Source organism: Peromyscus leucopus, chromosome 2, assembly GCF_004664715.2.
Source record: "Peromyscus leucopus breed LL Stock chromosome 2, UCI_PerLeu_2.1, whole genome shotgun sequence".
Classification (NCBI taxonomy): domain Eukaryota; kingdom Metazoa; phylum Chordata; class Mammalia; order Rodentia; family Cricetidae; genus Peromyscus; species Peromyscus leucopus.
The window spans coordinates 56,916,544-56,934,816 of record NC_051064.1 but is presented as its reverse complement, the minus strand read 5'-3'; the positions used below and the strand labels follow the sequence as shown (position 1 = coordinate 56,934,816).

At 50.4% G+C, this 18,273-nt stretch overlaps 1 protein-coding gene across 1 annotated transcript in view; it reads right to left on the bottom strand.

Annotated features, from left to right (window-relative positions):
- Ccdc180 (coiled-coil domain containing 180) overlaps window positions 1–17,914 on the bottom strand; it is a 60,708-nt gene extending 42,794 nt beyond the window's left edge. Inside the window, 13 exon segments of the mRNA XM_028859520.2 lie at window positions 860–982; window positions 1,696–1,784; window positions 3,120–3,199; window positions 3,770–3,889; window positions 5,268–5,431; window positions 7,902–7,997; window positions 8,100–8,191; window positions 8,194–8,209; window positions 8,288–8,416; window positions 10,171–10,280; window positions 12,004–12,092; window positions 15,863–16,053; window positions 17,798–17,914. Of these exon segments, the coding sequence (XP_028715353.1) occupies window positions 860–982; window positions 1,696–1,784; window positions 3,120–3,199; window positions 3,770–3,889; window positions 5,268–5,431; window positions 7,902–7,997; window positions 8,100–8,191; window positions 8,194–8,209; window positions 8,288–8,416; window positions 10,171–10,280; window positions 12,004–12,092; window positions 15,863–16,053; window positions 17,798–17,866 (1,368 nt within the window). The 5' untranslated portion in view covers window positions 17,867–17,914.
- Window positions 17,915–18,273: the final 359 nt, after the last annotated feature.

Sequence of the window (18,273 nt, the reverse complement as noted above, 5' to 3'; positions counted from 1 at the left end):
ATGCCTTCATCTGGCCTCCTCAGGCACCAGGCACATACATGGTGCACATACATGCACGTAGGCAAAACATTCATATATTAAATAAAATAAATCGAAAGAGTTTGGAAAAGCCCTGCATGTTAGGACCGGAAATAGTTCACTGGCAGACAGCGTTCTTAGCAAAGGTGAGGACCTGAGTTTGATGGCCTGCACACATACAAGACTCAAGAATACACAGGGTGTGTGCCCTCATCTGGGACAGAGCCTGGTAGGCTAGACTGCAGGGTAAATTTGGCCCTCTATCTGCTTTGGTTTGGACTTGTGAGCTAAGCAGATTCTCCAATTTTTAAACAATTTTTAAAACAAATCAAAAGGAGTGGGGAAAAAAATAACGTGAAAATTAAATGAACTTCAAATCCTGGCCTCCAATAAAGGCATCGGAACACATCCACATCCTTTGTTTCTACATTGCTTAGGTTGACAGATGTGACAAATTGTGACAGACACCTGTGGCCCACCAAGCCTCACACAATTACTACCTGGCCCTTCACAGAAAAGGTGTGCTGGCTCTAGATCAAGACCATAAATCTCTCAGGGCTGGGAGCTCCTTGTCTTCCCCAGCCTTCAACACAGGGGCCAGCAGTGGCTCCGGTACACTTATGACCCAAGAGGCTTTCCCAAGCCTGAGCAGCCCTGACGTAGGGGCGGTTTCCAGGACCCAGAGGATGATCTGGTGTCGTTAGCACAGGAGGCCTGGGCAAGAGGGGACTGGTGAGGGCCAGGAGTGGACACACTGGGAACACCCTAGACTTCTAGGATTTGCACGCAGTACTCCAGAGAGGTGCCCCACCTTGGGGGTCCCCAGCACCCCTGTACATACATCCAGGAGCTCCAGCTTCTTCTCCACCTTGCTCTGGAACTCCCCCACCATCAGAAAGAAGGTTGGATTCACCAGGCTCTCTGCTTCTGCTTCCGAGAAAGCTTTCCAGTCCAGCAGCTGCTTCTGCAGCGTGGGAGAGCAAGGCAGAGCTGTGAAACCCTCGGCTAGCAACGAGCTGCTTCAGGTCCCCCACAGGGCTGCAAGGGGCACCCTGACTCCCCTTCATTCTGCTCCTGGATGGGTAGGGTGCAGAGCAGGGCTAGCCAGGCTCTTGGGGCTCAGAACTTTTCAAAATGCCTAGGCTTTTGTAGGTTTTTCATCTAGACACTTTTACCAAGGAGGGGATATTTGACACACTATTTCCCAAATTCCAGAAAATCTGCCACTGTCCTGGACAGGTTGAGAATAAACTCACTGCTTGACCCTGCACAGAGGCAGGCGGGCCAGAGAGAGCGGTGGAGCTGGAGCCAGGGTCAGCACTATCTATGAAGGGGCATTGCGGTGTGCCCTTAGACTATGGCCCCCCGTCTCTGTCAAGGCCCAGCGCTGTGAAGAATACAGCCAAGGATGAAGACAGAGATGGCTTATGAATACACAGATCCATTTCACAGGAGCTTCCAGAGAAAACAATGCCGAGCTAAGCTCTGGAGGCTGCAGGGTCAGCCAGGCAGAAGGAAACAGAATACCCTATGGCCAGTGAGCATCCGGTGCCTCACAGGAAGAAAAGCCTCCATCGAGGCTGAAGGGTAAGGGGCAGGCAGAAAGGGCTGGGGGAGAGGGGCCATCAGGTCCAGTACACCGCTCCTCTTCCCAGGCCGACAGAAAGGGAAGGCTACCTTGCAATCCTGTACATAGGCCAGGCAATCCTGCCAAATCTTCTCGTACAGGAATCGTACCAGGGTCATGCAGTCCATGTGGTAGTTGTCTCCAGGGGCAGAAAACAAAATGGGTCGAAGGTCAGATGCTCTCCCAAGAGGAAGGGGAAAGTCGGAAGGAGAGGTGTTCCCTTTGCAGAGGGCATCAGCTCTCCCTCAGCAAAGAGCTTCCACAGCGAAGGTTGCTCGGCTCAGATTCGTCAGGGCAGGGGCTGGTGTCTCCCTCCTCAGAGAGTTCCTAGCACCCCAAGAGGATGACCTCACTTGAGGAGTTCATCTCTATCAGAAGCTTCGGGCTCAGAGGGTCTTCTGGGACACAAAGACCAAGGTGCACATGGAAGTTTTGAATCTGAAATGTATTGCCAGCTGGTGGTATTATTTTGAAATAATACCCTTTAGGAGGTGAAGCCTAGCTGACCTAAGTAGGTCACTGGGGGGGGGGACCTTTAACAGTTACAGCCTTGCCCCTGGTTCAAGTGCCCTCTCTGTCCCCTGGTCCACTGTGATGTGTGGGGTCTCTACCACAGGCTCCCACCATCTTGCTTTCAGCCACGCCTTTGAAATCCTCTAGAACCCTGAGCCGAAACAGACCTTTGCTCTCTTCATTTATTCGTCAAGCATGGTGTCACAGTAACATGAGGGACTAGTGTGTGGCCACTGGCCTCCCTGGCTTGTGGTGAACCTCAAGGATAGAAAAATGATTACATTTTCTAAAGTAAGGCTTGGCCCCCTTTTTCCACCAAACGACTGAGTCAGTATTTCCAGCTTTGTGTCACGGAGAGCAGACAAACGAGTGTGACCCGGCCTGAACTTACTTCCAAACCAGGCAGCTGGGCTATGGGCTGTGACCTGACACTCTCAATGTGGAGGCTTCTGAACAGTTACCATTTACGGTTCAGCCGTCCTGCTGTGAGCTAGGGACTAAACTGTGAATAGACATGAATTCACAAGGTAGGGGCTGTGATTAGTTCTGTTCATATCTCTGCTTTACAGAGGAGGACACTGAGGCCATGAGATGTCTTGGCTTCCCCATGGTCATGCATCAGGATGCAGCAGAATTGGGCTTTATTCCCATACCTCCAACTGTAAGACTCTCGGGACATGGCCATTGCGCCATCCTGAGAGTTAAGCAGAGACTTTATGTCTCTATCCCCATTCTTGGGTCAGGGGTCAGATGTCAGGGGTCAGAATTTGTGGCTAGCATGGCTAGAGCTGTGGACTGGGCAGTGAGTAGAGGAGGGGTCTTCAGGGCTCACTCATCCTAAAGTCCCTGGATGGAGAGGCTACCACGCCTTCTCAGCTACATGAATGGAGGGCTGACTATAAGAAGCTACTACTTGGACAGAGTTCTGGAAGGTTTTGGAAATCTCACAGACATTGCTCACCAAGCTGCTTGTTCAGGGACGTGAGAGTATCATACCACTCAGTCAGTTGGTTTTTGCTATAGTTGGGGGGCAGGAGGTCACTGGGGAAAGAAGAGATGACGGGTAAGCCTTGCATGCACAGAACTTGCCAAAGGGGCCAGCACAGTTAACATCCTGTCAGTACAATACTGAAGGGGCTGAAGGATCTGCTGGGATCTCCTGGTGCCCCAAACAAGCCTCAGAGAAAGGCCCATTATTATTCCCAAGGTTGCTATCACAAAGACCCTGAGCTTCCCAGGACAGCAGCCTCCCAGTGTTGTGGCCTTCTACCCACTCTCCAGAGTGCCTCAGGATGAGGCCCAAAGCAGCCTCCTTCCTCTCCCTCCTCCCTCCTCTCTCTCCTCCCTCTTCTCTCTTCTCCCTCCTCCCTCCTCCCTCCTCCCTGGCCACTGCTTCCTAGTGAGCTCTTTGGCAGGACCAGTATAAGCCTCTTTCCACAGCAAATGAACTATGACCTTCCTTGCCAAGCGGGGCTGGGGTGGCCAGCCCAGCCCTCCAGCACCAGGAGGTGGCCTGGTGTGGGAGAGTTCCAGGGGAAGATCTAGGCCACATGGCCTCCCTACCGGACCCCCAAAGGTGCTGATCCCAGAGGCCCTTCCTACACACCATACCAGATGGTGCAGAGGTGGTCCAGCCTCACTCTCTGAAGGATCTCCTGGTTCTTCAGCATTTCCTCCAGCTCCTTCTGCACAGCCGGGGGCTCCTGGATATTACTGCTAGCCATGAACTCACTGGACAGCCAGACCCGAGTCACCGAGGGGAGAAGTGGAAGGAGACTCAGGTAAGAACACTCTGAGCCCCGTGACCCCGGCCCACACCCCCCCAGGCTGTAATGGCCCCACCTCAGACCCCGTGACCCAGAACAAGTTCCTCTTCCACTCCGAGCCTTGGACTATAACTCAGAGCTAATGGCAGGTGGCACCCATCCTCATTGGGAACTTGCGAGGACCCAGAAAGATGTCAGACAAGGCCCTGAGCCTCGTGTCCCCTGCATCATGGGAAGTGTCCAGGGAAAGTCAGCTGTGGCCACCGTACTGCTCTCTGTTGACTTTTGTAACAGTCCCGAACCTGGGCCCAGACAGGGGTGTCTCATTGAGTCATCATTGAGACCCCGCTGCGGGGCTATTAGGGTGCCTACAGTGTGGAGGAGGCAGGCTCGGCATCCCTGGGGACTTCATCAAGGTCACACGGAAGGGCAAGGTGGAGCCTGAGCACCCAGTGCAGAGGTGGGTCCTCCCTCCTCCTCCCACAGAGGACACTATGCAGTGGGTGGTAAGTTTCTCTGGTCCCACCTGGCCCCGTGGTCCCACTCGGCCCTATGGTCCTGCAGCCGTTCATAAAATAATCACTCAGAGGCTTAGTATTAGTTACAAACTATATGGGCTATGGCAGGCTTCTTGCTAGCTAGCTCTTTCATCTGAAATTAACCCATTTCTATTAATCTATGTTTTGCCACATGGCCGTGGTGTTACCGGTCTGCTGGCATCTTGCTGCTCCTTGGGTGGCGGCTAGGCATCTCTCCCTCCTCTCCTTTCTTCTCTCCGTATCTCTGCCTGGATTACCAGCCTGCCTCTAAGCTGCCTTGCCATAGGCCAAAACAGCTTTATTTATTAGCCAGTGGGAGCAACTCATATTCATGGCAAACAGAAAGACATCCCACAGCACACACGTGCTCCTGAAAGGTGGGAGGTATCCGCCTGAGAGATATCTGTCCTTCCAGGCCCAGGACCCTCGGTTGTAACTAATACAGAAGACTGGAAATATGCAGACAATTGCGTGAACACTTTCCAATAATTCATACTCAGCTCAGAGAATAGTTGGGAAACGGTGTTCATGAAACAAGGTCTGAAACAGCATGGACTCTGTGCGTCTAAAAGTGCTCGGGTCTTAGCTGTACCTCTCCTTCTAGAGGTCAGCGGTGACTTTTATTTCTTTTTGATTCTTTTATCTACTTCTGACTTTAAATACAGGGGCACAGAAAACACTAGCATTTCTAAATAACGATGAAGAGAGCAGAAAAAAGCAGCCCGGTGGCTGGGCGGGAGTTGTAGGTGGGAGTGCAGGAAGGCCAAGGGACGGACAGACGGGAAGGGCGCCACCACCACCGACCTGAAGCTTTGCTGCAGGGCCTCCTTCTTGAGAGCCTTCCAGGCATCCACCAGGCCCTGCCAGCGGTGGCGATTGTCAAGCTCCTGCTGCAGGGTGGCTTCAGTCAGGTTGACCAACAGCTGGGCGATGGCCCTCCGGTTGCCCAGCAGAGCCTGGTTCATGGCCTGTGGTCAGAGGTGAGTACGGCTTTAGACAGGGCAGTTCCCCGACCAGAGTAAGGCTCAGTAAGGGGGAGGGGGAGCAGGGCTAAGTGAAGCAAGGCTGTGGTGGGATGTGAGGAGTGCCGGAGACCATGGACAAGGAAGCAGCTGTGAACCACTGTTCGTTCTCCAAGGGTCGTCTTTGAAGGCTGAATCATGTTCCTGAGAGCAGGAACCCCAACCCAGAAATGTAGGTACACTGGGTCACTGCTTAAAAATGGCGGAGCTAGCCCTCCAGTTAGTTGGCTGTTTGCTGCCTGTGTATAAATTTGTTCCAAAATCAGAGCTCAGCCACACGTGATGTCTTTGAGAGCCAGACCTGAAGAGGTACTGAATCCAGACCCAACGTTGATCCTGCCAGGAGTGCTCATCTGCATGTCCCTGGCACAGCACAGGGACAGTCCATTATCGCACAGGGTGAGTCCGCCCTTTGCCTTGTATCAGTCCCACCGCTAAAAGGAGAGCAGCTTCCCCTCACTGCTCCCAACCCAGCGGGGCCTGAGGCTTCACGCCAGCAAGCAGTTGCTGGGGCCCAAGCAAGTATGTCTTCCCCCTGCAGGTCCACAGTCGTGCTGGGAGGGCAGGGCCACAGCCGCGGAGCTTTGCAGTTGCATGAGACAAATGCACACTGCGTGAGGAGCGCGAGGCAGGTGGCAACAGTGAGGCGATCAGGCGCCAGGAAGGAGGCGCTGCAGGCACCGAGTCAGAATCCAGACTGGAGGCTCTCCAGAGACACACAAAGCCTAGACTTCGGGATGGAAATTACTGTACGAGGTGAGATGACCCAGACTCAGAAAGACGAGTATTACATATTCTCTCATATGTGGCCCTAACTTCTAGTATTTCTCTGTGTTTAGTGTACATATGTGGGTGTGAGTGGTAGGGACAAATGATGAAACCGGAAAGAGAACCGTGAGAGGAGAAAGAGGTGTTAAGAAAGGGGGAGGAGTCACAGAACCGGTGATAGGAAAGCAGAACGGAGGTCAATGGGGTGGTGGGAGGGCGAGACCCAGGTAGGAGAGGATCAACAAAACAAATCATGTTTTAAACACTGTAGCAAAGCATATTTTATATGCTAATTTAAAATTAAATTTAGGGGGCTGGAGAGATGGTTCTGTGGTTAAGAGCACTGGCTGCTCTTCTAGAGGACCCAAGTTCTATTCCCAGCACCCATATGGCAGCTTACAACTGTCTGTAACTCCAATTCCAGGGGATTGAAGCCCTTATACAGACATACATATAAGCAAATAATAATAATAATAATTAAATTTAGAGGCCGGAGAGATGCCTCAGTGGTTAAGAGTGTTTACTGCTCCTCCAGAGGACTCGGTTTGGGTCCCAGCACTTATGTTGGGTGGTTCACAACCACCTGTAACTCCGGCTTCAGGGGACCCAGTGCCCCTTTTTTTTTTTTTTTTTTTTGGTCTCTACAAGTATTCACATACATGTAGCACATACACACAGGGACACACACACATACACACACAGAGACATGCACATACACACAAATTTAAAAATATGTATCTCTTTAAGAATAAAATTTTAAAATAAGGACGACTGGTACTGTCAAGACCCCTGCTGTCACCCACCAAACACGTCCCAGCAGGGAACAAACTGCCGTCCCAACTGAAGACCCAGGGCGAGCTCAGCGCTGCACAAACGCCATGGCAAATGCACCTCTGAGCAGCCCGAGCGAGCGAGCGAGAGCCCTGGAAAGGCTCAGAAGAGTCAGGCTTTACTCCCGGAGTCATCACGAATAAATAACCTTGAATTTCTTACTTCCCGTCTCAGACAGCAGTTGGGGAGACTGGGAGTCAAGAGACAGAGCCAAGAGGCAGGTGCGTCCACAGCCACCACAGCCGCTAGGAGAGGCAGGAAGAATGAGGAAACCAGAGCAGCTGCGACAGCCGAGGGTGGGGAGCCCTGGGACAGGGAAGCCCCAAGACATCAACCCCAGAGTGTAGCGCCCACAGTACCACACACACACACACACACACACAGTGGCTGGGACATGGGCCAGGAAGTGATGGCTGAGTGCTGGGCATGTAGCTGTAGACAACAGGAAACCATGAACACACTCCTCAATGGCTGCTATTGAAAATACAGTTGCAGGGCTGGAGAGATGGCTCAGAGGTTAAGAGCACCGACTGCTCTTCCAGAGGACCTGAGTTCAATTCCCGGCACCCACATGGTGGCTCACAACTGTCTGTAATGAGATCTGGTGCCCTCTTCTGCTGGGCAGGGATACATGCAGACAGAACATTGTATACATAATAAATAAATAAATAAAACCTAAAAAAGAAAACGCAGTTACAAAGATTTGATTCTCAACCAAAGAAGCCTACCTGAGTTACCTAGGGACACCAGGCATTCCTGAATACCAGGCTCAGGATACCCTAAGGCACGCTCTCCCCAACCACAGAACGCCACTCACCATGGCTTCTTTATCTATCAGCCGATATACATCAGGCTTCAGGAGGTAGGCGGTCTTCTCTATGATGTCAACATATTTCTTCAACACATCCTTTAGCTAGAGAGGAGAAGGCATCACTGTGAGTGACTCTCAGTTCCTAGAGCACTGACAGGAAAAAGAAGGATGCCCCACAAACCCTTCTAGAGAAAGCCAACTCGCCTTCTCGGCTCGAGAGACCTCCAGGGCCAACAGCTCTTGGTCTAGGTTTTTAATCTCCTGCTTCTGCTGCGTGAATCTCTCGGCCACCTTCTCCACAGCTCCATCAGGGTCTGCACAGGGGAAGTGTGTCAGGCCAGGAGTTCCTGGAGAGGTAGGAAGGGCAGCTACAGCCACCGGGGAACCCATACCTCAATAGTGTAGCTTTCAAGGTCCGGTTCATTTTCGACTTTTTTGAAGAGCTCGTCAACACCCTCATCGGTCTGGGACATCTTTTTCAAAAGAAGCTCCCCTTTCTCCAGGATGAGAGGTTCCATCTCCTGCGACAGGCCAGGAGGCTGAGGGTTAGGGCATTGACACCCCAGATAGGAGGTGGCCCTCCTTGTAATGGGCGAGGTGCCAGGCCCCATCATGTCTCAAGCAGGGTCATGATCTGGACCTGGGGAGTTGAGGGTTGGTGATGAAGCCACCCAGACGACCAGGGCATCTTGCAGCGTACCAGATGCAGTGCCTGTGTGGTGCATGCTGCCCCTTGATGCTGTCCTCAGCAGCTGAAGGAGGGGCTGCCTTCTGATCTAGCCTGTCAGCTCCCAAAGAAACTCAGGACAAACGGTTAACTGTGGTGCCTCTTAACATCCCAAGGTGTCTACTTGGCCTCCAGGCTCATTCAGTACCTGGGGCTCCTCTCAACACTTCTCACGGCACCTCCTGCCCTAAACTTCTCCAGCCCCAGGGCTCTGCTTCCCTTCCCTCAGCTTCTCCTTCTGTATGACCCTGCCATTTGGGCCGGTCCCCTCTTGGTGCGTCTTTCTCGGTTCTCATGGCTGCCTCTCTTGGTCCTCTCTCCTCTTCACTCTCTCTCTCCTCTTTCTCTCTTCCTCTCCTACCAACCTCTTCCTCTCATAGCCCTGTTCAGTCTGGACCCTTCCAGACGCCTCTGGCTGTACTCTATATTTACAATAAAATCCTTCTCCTCAACTGGACCTAGGAATGGGTCACGTCCTCATTTCATTCATAGCCCCTAACTGGTCGTCAATGAACAGTAATTAAAGGATGAGAGAAAGCCACATTTACTTTGGATCTGAACATTGAGGCCGACGGACGTGAAGGGGCGGTGAGGCCAGGGCTGGCATCTGGTTGGGACATAATGAAGACAAGACTGGAGTCTGCTCTTAGGGCCTCGGACACACAGCTGGCACTTGGGGGGATTCAAGACAGGGAGTCAGAGAAGAGGGGGGTGGGAGAGGCAGGCTTGTATCTCGGAGAGGAGTGTGGAAGGAATAAATGGTCTCATTTAGAACCTTCCAGATGAAGTTGAGAGAGGAACAGGAGCCAAGAGTGGGGAACTATGGAAGAGTCTGCAGTGGTCTGACTGGCCCCCAGTCTCAGGCACTTGAACACTTGGTCCCCAGTGGGTGGCGCTGTTTGTGAAGCCTGAAGAGGTGTGGCCTTGTTGGAGGAATCATGTCAGTGAGTGTGGGCTTTGAGATGCCACCCTCCTTCCTGCCTGCTCTCACTGCTTTGTGCTTGCATGTGGAGGGATGAGCTCTCAGCTGCCTGCCACCATGCCTGTCACTTTCCGCCCTGCCTCCTCGCTGGGGTGTCCCTCCGCAACGCTAAGACGTTTCGGTCATGTGTTTTAGCACAGCCACAGAAAAGGAACTAAGACAGGTCCCACAGTGCTGAACGGTCTGGGGTGTGTCCTTAGACCCCTCTGCCTCTCCATCACCAGGACGGCTGCGAGTCAAAGGCTGGGCTTCGGAGCTAGATGAACATAGCTCTGATCCGTCCCCTTTCATACCTGTCCTGGTAAGAGTCTGGACCTCTCTGCAAGATGAGGTGATAGCCTCTGACTTACAGGGATTTTCTGAGAGTTAGGGGAGCCTACACCTAGGACATTCCTGTAACAAGCCCCTTGAACATGCCCTTTCTGATTCCGTCTACGTCTATGTTTTGGTGAGACACTGAGGACCACCCAGGCAGGGAGCAGGAGAAGGGAGGCTGGGGACAATGAGAACACACCTCCCCACCCAGGGCATGCCACAAGAACAGAGGGGAGAGGGCAGGGTCTCACCACCCCTATCCGCTCAATCTCCTGCTGGAAGCTCGCCACGGCACGCAGGTGCTTCTTCTTCTTGTATTCTTCTTGCGCTTGGAGGGTGATGGAGCTCCTCTTCTCAGAAACTGCAGGGCAACAACAGAGCTGACGAGCCTGCCGGGAGAGAGCGGTGCTCCCAGGGAGGCCACATGGCAGAGAGCATCCGCACGCGGGCCTGAGTTCGCAGGGCAGACCCCACAGCCAGGCCAGCATGGCAGAGACTTGAGGACACAGAGAAAAGATGAAGTGACCCATGAGTGCCGTGAGGAACAAGGTTCAGACTCACAGGCAAGGACTGCTCAGTGGGGGTGGGGATATAGCTCAGCAGTTGAGCCTACATGCTCAAGGCCCCGGGTTCCACCCCCTGTACCATAAATAAGTAAACAGACAACTACTGGGACAAAATTCTCCAATGGTGTGTATAGAATGATAGTGTTTGTGGTTTTCTTTAAACAATTTTAGCCAAGTGTGGATGGCGCATGCCCGCAATCCCAGCGTGAAAAAGGCAAGAAGATCTTAAGCTTCAGGCCAGTCTAGCCTACTTAGTGGGACTCTGTCAACAACAACAACAAAAGCTTTATAGATACAAACACACATGTGTCTGATTCAAGGGAGTTCCAATCTGGTCAAATCATTATGAAGAGAAAATACTGTAAGCTGAAAATATATTTAATTATACCTAATCTCCTGAGCATCGAAACTTAGTCCAGCTCACCTTAAATGCACTCAGAATACTTACATTAGTCTACAATTGAGCAAAAATCATCTAACACAAAGCCTGCTTTGTGACAAAATGTCGACTGAGCTGAAATCTGTACTGAAAGTGAAAAAGAGAAATAGTTTATGGGCATACTTTTGTGCCACTGTGAAGTTGAAATAGGGTAAAATAAAGCCAGGAGTAGTGACATGCACCTTTAATCTCAGCACTTGGGAGGCAGAGGCAAGTGATCTCTGTGAGTTCGAGGCCAGCCTGGTCTACGTAGGGAGTTCCAGGACAGCCAGAGAGCTACATAACAAAGAGACCCTGTCTCAAAACTTAATTAATTAATTAATTAAAACAAGCAAGAAGGATACAGTAAGATGACCCACTGTGAACCAGAGAAGGACCATGTGCAGCAATATTAGCCAACACTAGAGTATGCTTACCACATGGCAGCATCATTCTGACTCCATTGCACCCAAGGACCGACCCAGGAGACTGGGGATGTTACTAGCCTTCTGTAATGTGCACACCCTGGCTTGGTGGTTAAAGAACTAAGTCACAGGTGGCTGAGCAGGATGGGAACCTGAACCCTCAGCCTTGAGCCGGCACACACACACACACACACCTGCCATCACCTGCTCTGCTTTGCAGTGTTGGTCTAGGAAGCCAGAAGCTGGAAGCTGGCTGCCCCCTGGGGTGGTGGGGCTGGGGCTCCCAGCAGAAGGGCCACAGGTAGTTATGCCTTCTGTTTTTCTACAGTGAGCATGGGGTACTTTTTGATAATAAAGACACGGGGCACCCACGTGTGGGTGATGTCAAACTAGGACATTCAGCGAGAAGGAGGAAAACAGGGCTTGGAAAGTGGCGCTTCCAAATCACACACAGTAGTGGGCTCTGTCCTTCCTAGGAACTGCCACTGTGCATCAGCCCCGGGCTAGGGGTGGCAGTGGGGGGGTGCCCGAAAGACATCCTCTGGGAAGCTGAGCAGAGGACCCCAATGAGGGCAGCAGGAGCCTCTCACGTGGAACCACAGCACACACTGCCATCTGGAGACTTTCCTGCCTGGGACAGGCCTGCCCTTGAGGACTGAAGGGCAGGAGACTCACCAATGTTGTCCATGAGGCCCCGCACCTCTCGGGCAGCAATCATGTCCTCCGTCTCACGCATCTTTTCCCTCCTGGCTTGTTCCTTTTCCCTGAGGGAACAAGTGGAGAAGAGTAAGGCCTGTCCCCACCCCCACGCAGGACAGCCCAGGCATTGGCAACTGCCCAGGCCTCCTCCTGTTCCAGAGAGCCTTGGAGGCAATGTCCAGGCTCCCAACCAATGCTGCAGACTGTGCCTCCAAGCATAGTCCCTGAGGGTCCCTGGATGGAATTAGGTTCCTGCTTTAGACACAAGCTGTAAATCCCTACCTGGCCAGTATGTGTGTGTGTGTGTGTGTGTGTGTGTGGTGGGGGGGGGGGGGGGGGGGTGTTGCAGCATTTCCAAATTGGGAAACTAAGGAGCACAAAGGTGAACAGCCCAATAAAGCATAAAGTTGTCAGCATGCACTCTTTTTGGTCCTTCAGCAGGCCTGTGGTGGTTTGAATGACAATGGCCCCCATAGGCTCACATATTTGAATGTTTGGGCCACAGTTGGTGGAATTGTTTGGAAGGATTAGGAGGTGTGGCCTTGTTGAAGGAAGTGTGTCACTGGGGTAAGTGTGTTGAGGTTTCAAAAGCCCATGCCATTCCCAGTTAGCTAGCTCGCGCTCTCTCTCTCTCTCTCTCTCTCTCTCTCTCTCTCTCTCTCTCTCTCTCTCTCTCTTCTCTCTCTCTCTCTCTCATGCTTCTGGCTCAGATGTGATCTCTCAGCTACTGCTCCAGCGCCAGGCCTGCCTGCCTGCTGCCATGTTCTCCACCACGATGGTCACGGACTCCAACCCTCTGAAACTGTAACCAAGACAGCATCCTGTGAGGCAGCTGGAGGAAGGCCATTTTCTGGAAGGGTATGTAGAGCCATTGTCTGAAGCAGAGCTGGACTCCCAGAGCCATTCCATGACACCAAGGCCCATAGGGCTTGGATCTAGGTGGCGTGAGCTGAGATCCCTCAGTAAACTAACTCATCAGGGAGGACCCGGAGGAAGAGTGTGACATCAAATCTGGGATAAAGTCTATGAATGCACCATCGATGAGGCAAGCACCAGAGAGACCCAAAGTGTCCTGCTGTTCCCCAAGGCCCCAGGAGAGCACTTTTGTCCAGCTGTCCTCTATTGAGTCCTCATGCAGTCCCACAGTTAGGAGAAGACTTAGGGTCTGGACTGCAGCTGAGGAGGGCCAAGCAGCCAGGCAGCATGGGGAGGGCATTTCAGACCTTGTTATTTCAAATGCCCCTGGCCCAAAGCAGCTCCAGAGGAGCCCACAGGACGATGAGGTCTGCTGTCAGCTCTGGTTTCTCAGCCACTTGTCCCCCAGAATTGGAGGAGTTGGTTTATGTAGTGGAGCTCTAACTCTCCCTGCCCGACCCATACACAAACCGTAGGCTGGTGTCCCCCAACCTGAGGGAGATTTACTGCCCTGTCACTCTTCTTCATGGAATTCTCAAGCACTTGCTCAAGGGCCTTGACGAAGATGGCACTGTGGCTCTGTCATCCTCCTGTCCGAGGTGACCTCTGCCAACCCTGGAGGAACTTCCCCACAGCCTGAGCAGGCATGAGAGCTCTGACTGAGAGAGAGAGAGAGAGAGAGAGAGAGAGAGAGAGAGAGAGAGAGAGAGAGAGAGAGAGGCAGAGAAAGGGCAGGGACAGTCAGGGACACAGCTAGAGTGACAGAGTGCCCAGGAGACCTCAGCAAAACCAGCTGGGGTGGGTGGACAAGGGATGGGGGCTGCGGATGAGGTAGAGGCTCTTCCAGGCAGACACAGGCTGAAGGCAGGACAGGGCAGTGATGAGGCAGGTGCCTCTTTCAATAGGGCAAGTTGAGAGCTGATAGTTGAGGACTCCCAGGGGAGGGAGAGGGAGGAGGCTGGAAGGGCTGGTACAAGAGGCCCAGGCTGTACCTTATTTGTTCCCCAGCCCCTAGAAATCCCAGGAGAGCAGATAGGCCCACCTGTGGCCTCCCTTATGTGGGAAATAGAGGACTGGGGGTGTGCTGAGGGACAGGAGGTTATCCTGGGAAGTCAAAGCCACGGCAGGGCAGAGACCCATACCAACACAGGGTCCTCTCCCTGGTCCATTTGGGTGAAAGGCAGATAGAGAGGCCTGATTTCCAGTTCCCAAGTCCCAGGCTGGTGTATTTGAGGTGCTGAGGGGAAGCCTGGCTTCTGTTGCCCTATCCTCTCCCCTCTCCAACCCTCCTTCTGGTAGAGGATCGAGTTTAAGCTTAGCAAACAGAGATGACATGCTTAGGAATCTCCAGCTTCACTTCTGAACATGGGAGAGCACCGGGAAGGGCTGATCTCCCTGTCCCAGCTGAGCTGGTCCCCATCTTGAGGAATAATACCTTTACTGCAGTGGTTCTCAGCCTTCCTATGTGTGACCCTTTAATGCAGCTCCTCATGTTGTGGTGACCCCCAACCACAAAATTATTATTGTTGCTACTCCATAACTGTAATTTTGCTAGTTATAAACCATAGTGTAAATATCTGACATGCAGAATATTCTATATGTGACCCCCCAAAAAAGAGTCACAACCCACATCTTGAGAAACATTGCTCTACCATCTACCCAGTGAAGAGACCTGAGACGCAAAGAGCTTTCACTAGTTATCCAATCTGTCACTAGACTCAATGGGTTCTTCCAACTAAAGACCCTCTTCCCTGCTCCCATACCAGGCACCACCTAGATCACAAGGATGAGAAGTAGGGCACCTTCTTTGGCTCTCTTACCACTTTTCAAAAAAAAAAATCTTTTTGATGTGTTGTTGGATTTGGCTTGCAAGGATTTTATTGAAAATGTTTGCATGGGTGTTCATAAGGGATCTTGTGATTTTCTTTTTTTGTTGGCTCTTTGTGTAGTTTGGGTGTCAAGGTAATAGTGACTTAGGAAAAGGAGTGAGGAAATGTTCCTTCAGTTCTATTTTGCAGAATAATTTGAGGAGTACTGACATTAGTTCTTCTGGAAGGAATCAATGAAATGAAGACTTGGTCTTTGAGAAAGTCAACAAGACTGACAAACCCTTTTCCAAATTAACCAAAAGACACAGAGAAGATTTAAATGAATAAAATTAGAGATGAAAGGGCACATTACGAAAGACACCAAGGAAATTCAGAGAATCACAAGGACATACTTTTACAATCTGAATACTACCAAACTGGAAAGCCTAAAAGAAATGGGTGAATTTTTTGGATGCAGACAATCTACCAAAGTTAAATATAGGTGAAATAAGCAATTAAAATTTTAGTGAAATAGAAACAATAATTTAAAATCTTCCAACCTACAAAGGGCCAGATGCATTCAGTGCAGAATTCAACTCCAACCACTTCCTGTAGGTCTCTCCTCCTTTCTGCACAGACTGCCAAGGGACCTCAGAAATGCAAATCAACTGAAATTCAAAGCTCTGACCAGCTTGCAGAGTCTTTCCCAGCCTCTGCTCCTGCCCTCTCTCTAGACCAAGACCTCAGCCTTCTGCAATGAGTCAAGCCCCTCCTCCTTCTCAGAGCTTTATCCCCACCCTCCTCCCTCAGCCTCCAATCTCTGCGTCTCAGCGGCAGCTCCTCCTCCCTAGGGAGTTTCCTGGACCCTGTCCTCTAAGTGGTATTCCCACTTTTGAAGGAATGTGGCTGTTCCCTATTGTTGAGGAATGAAGTTCCACGAGAGCGGGATCTCTCTACCCAGACACTGGCACCCCATCAAAATTACTGAGGGAAGAGAGAGACATCTTTTCAAGCAGATGTGACTACCTCCCTGTTTTGAAGGAGGTACCTGCCACAAATCTTCAGTCTTTGAAGACTGAGGACCTACAATATGGCTTGATAGCAAGACTTACCTATAGAGAACTGGGTTTTCTGTGACCCAGTCATTAGGGAGGCTGTGCACCCACTTCCTCTGCCGAGGGGTCATTGTTTCCCCTTCAGGGAACGCCACCTTTTTCATCATGGGTACCTTGACATTTTTTGGAGTCCCAGAATGCTCTGCAGCCCGCTTCCTGGTGGCTGCCAGAGATTGAACCAGCTGCACCTGAGGGCGTGAAAGATAGGAGATAGGGTATTGTGAGAGTCTCAGCTGCCCAAGCCCTTCATGATAACTGCGTCGTCTTGTCTTAGAAGGACGTGTAGGCACCTGCCACACAGAAGGCACTTTACACAAAGGTCCCCAACTCCATACCCTCCTTCCCTTTTACAGGCACGGGCTATTTCAAGGAAGGTGTGTGTAAAGAACTTTTAATGAAGATCCAGATTTAGTCTACACAACCATCTTCGTAATCATAAGAAACTGAAAAAATGAAAGGAAAAAAAACCCCTAACATTCCAGTAATAGGAGATTGGCTGAGTAAAATTCCTTAGGGGCTTATTAAAGACAGAAATTACAACAAATTTCTTATGACAAGAAAATCGTTACAAGATAATGTATAATTGAACATATCAATTAAAGCATAAATTACAGGGCTGGAGAGATGGCTCTGCAACAGGTCTTGCTGTTCTTACAGAGGACCAGAGTTCCCGTTTCAGCACCCTCTTGGTGGCTTACAACCTTCTGTGACTCCAGCACCCCCTGCTGGCCTCCAGCAGCACCAGCAAGCACACACGTAGAGTCAAAACACTCACACAGATAAACCTTTACTTAAATCATAAATTAAAAATTACAGGCAGGTGGCACTTTGGAGACTGCCAGATCTGCTGTCCTTTTCGATACATTCAAGAAACCTACCTTCTTGTGTGTGTGTGTGTGTGTGTGTGTGTGTGTGTGTGTGTGTGTTTATTATAACCAAATTACTGTGGTTTCAAATTTTAAAACACATGGAAAAACAGTGTGCTGAAGGTTAAGAATAATAACTCACTTATAAGGAGCTAAAAAGCATGAGAGTAATTAAGTTTTTGGCTTTCTTGATGCTTTCTCAATTTCTAAAGGTTATACAGACAGCATGATTTATGGCTCAGATTAGAAATAAAAATCCTACTTAAATAATCAGCACACTAGGTTTTCGGCTGTGGATTTCTTTTAAGGTCTCTTTGGTCTGCAAGGTACATTCCAGAAGAGACAGCGATCTTTACAATAGACAAGCCAATAAACCTTTAATGCTGTAAGGCAAGTCCTCGACGGAGGAGGCCACTGGGCACCCACTGAGGTGTGTGAATACCCCAGGTATTATTATTATTATTATTATTATTATTATTATTATTATTATTATCTACTATTGTTTTTTTGAGACAAGGTCTATCTATTATGTAGCCCTGGCTGTCTGGGAACTTGGCATGTAGACCAGGCTAGCCTCAAATTCACAGAGATATACCTGCCTCTGTCTCCCAAGTGCTGGGACTAAAGGCATGTGTTACCATGCCCAGCAAGACCCACTTTTTAAACAGAAAATTATGAATTGCTTTTATGCTTGACAAAAAGACTCAGGCACAAAATGGTTAACTCAGACTAATTCTGAATAATTTCAATTAAATTTTTATCGAAATTAAGTTTTTAATTTTAAGAATAAACGTCCTGATGTCCTATTTGTACACTGTAGTACCTAATAGCAATTATTTTTAAAAATCAAAGTAATGTCAAAGCTCTCCTTTTTAAAATTTGGGTCTTACAGGTAAGATATGGGAGTAGATGAGGGAGGAAAAATCGCGATCAAAATATATTGTATGAGAAAAAATCTACTCTCAGTAAAAAATAAGCAAAATTTGGATCTTAGGAAATCACACAGAACAAAAAGAATTAGAGGGAACAGGAAACTTAGGCGGGAGCAGAGGGAAGAGGAGCCTACCTGGGCCTGGAAGATCTGCTGGTAGACTTTGCCGCTTTCTACCTGGGACACTTTCCCCACGGGCGACATCTTGGCTGCTGGCCCGATTCCCCTTCGTCCTGGAAACACGCCTGGGACTTGATCTCAGTGTCCACTCAGAGGTTGGGAACTGACGACCTCCCCAAGCGCAGGTGCTTGCCGGGACCTCCGCCCAGAGACAGCACTAGATTCCACAGGACACCTAGGGAAACTTAAATGACGAAGAAAATAAGAAAGGAGGTGGGAGGAGGGGAGAGAAAGAAACAGAGACAGAGGAAACAAGTTCTTCAGATAAGTCCTGTTCACTGAAGACGTGGGTTCTCCCAGTGTGCAGGGCGTAAATCCCACAGGCACTTTCCAGAAAGGCAGAATTATTGACTGCGCTCTACTCTAGCTCTTCTGGGGACAGTCAATCAGATGGTCCGGGAGAAACGGGGAGTGGCGGGAAGGAAGGATTT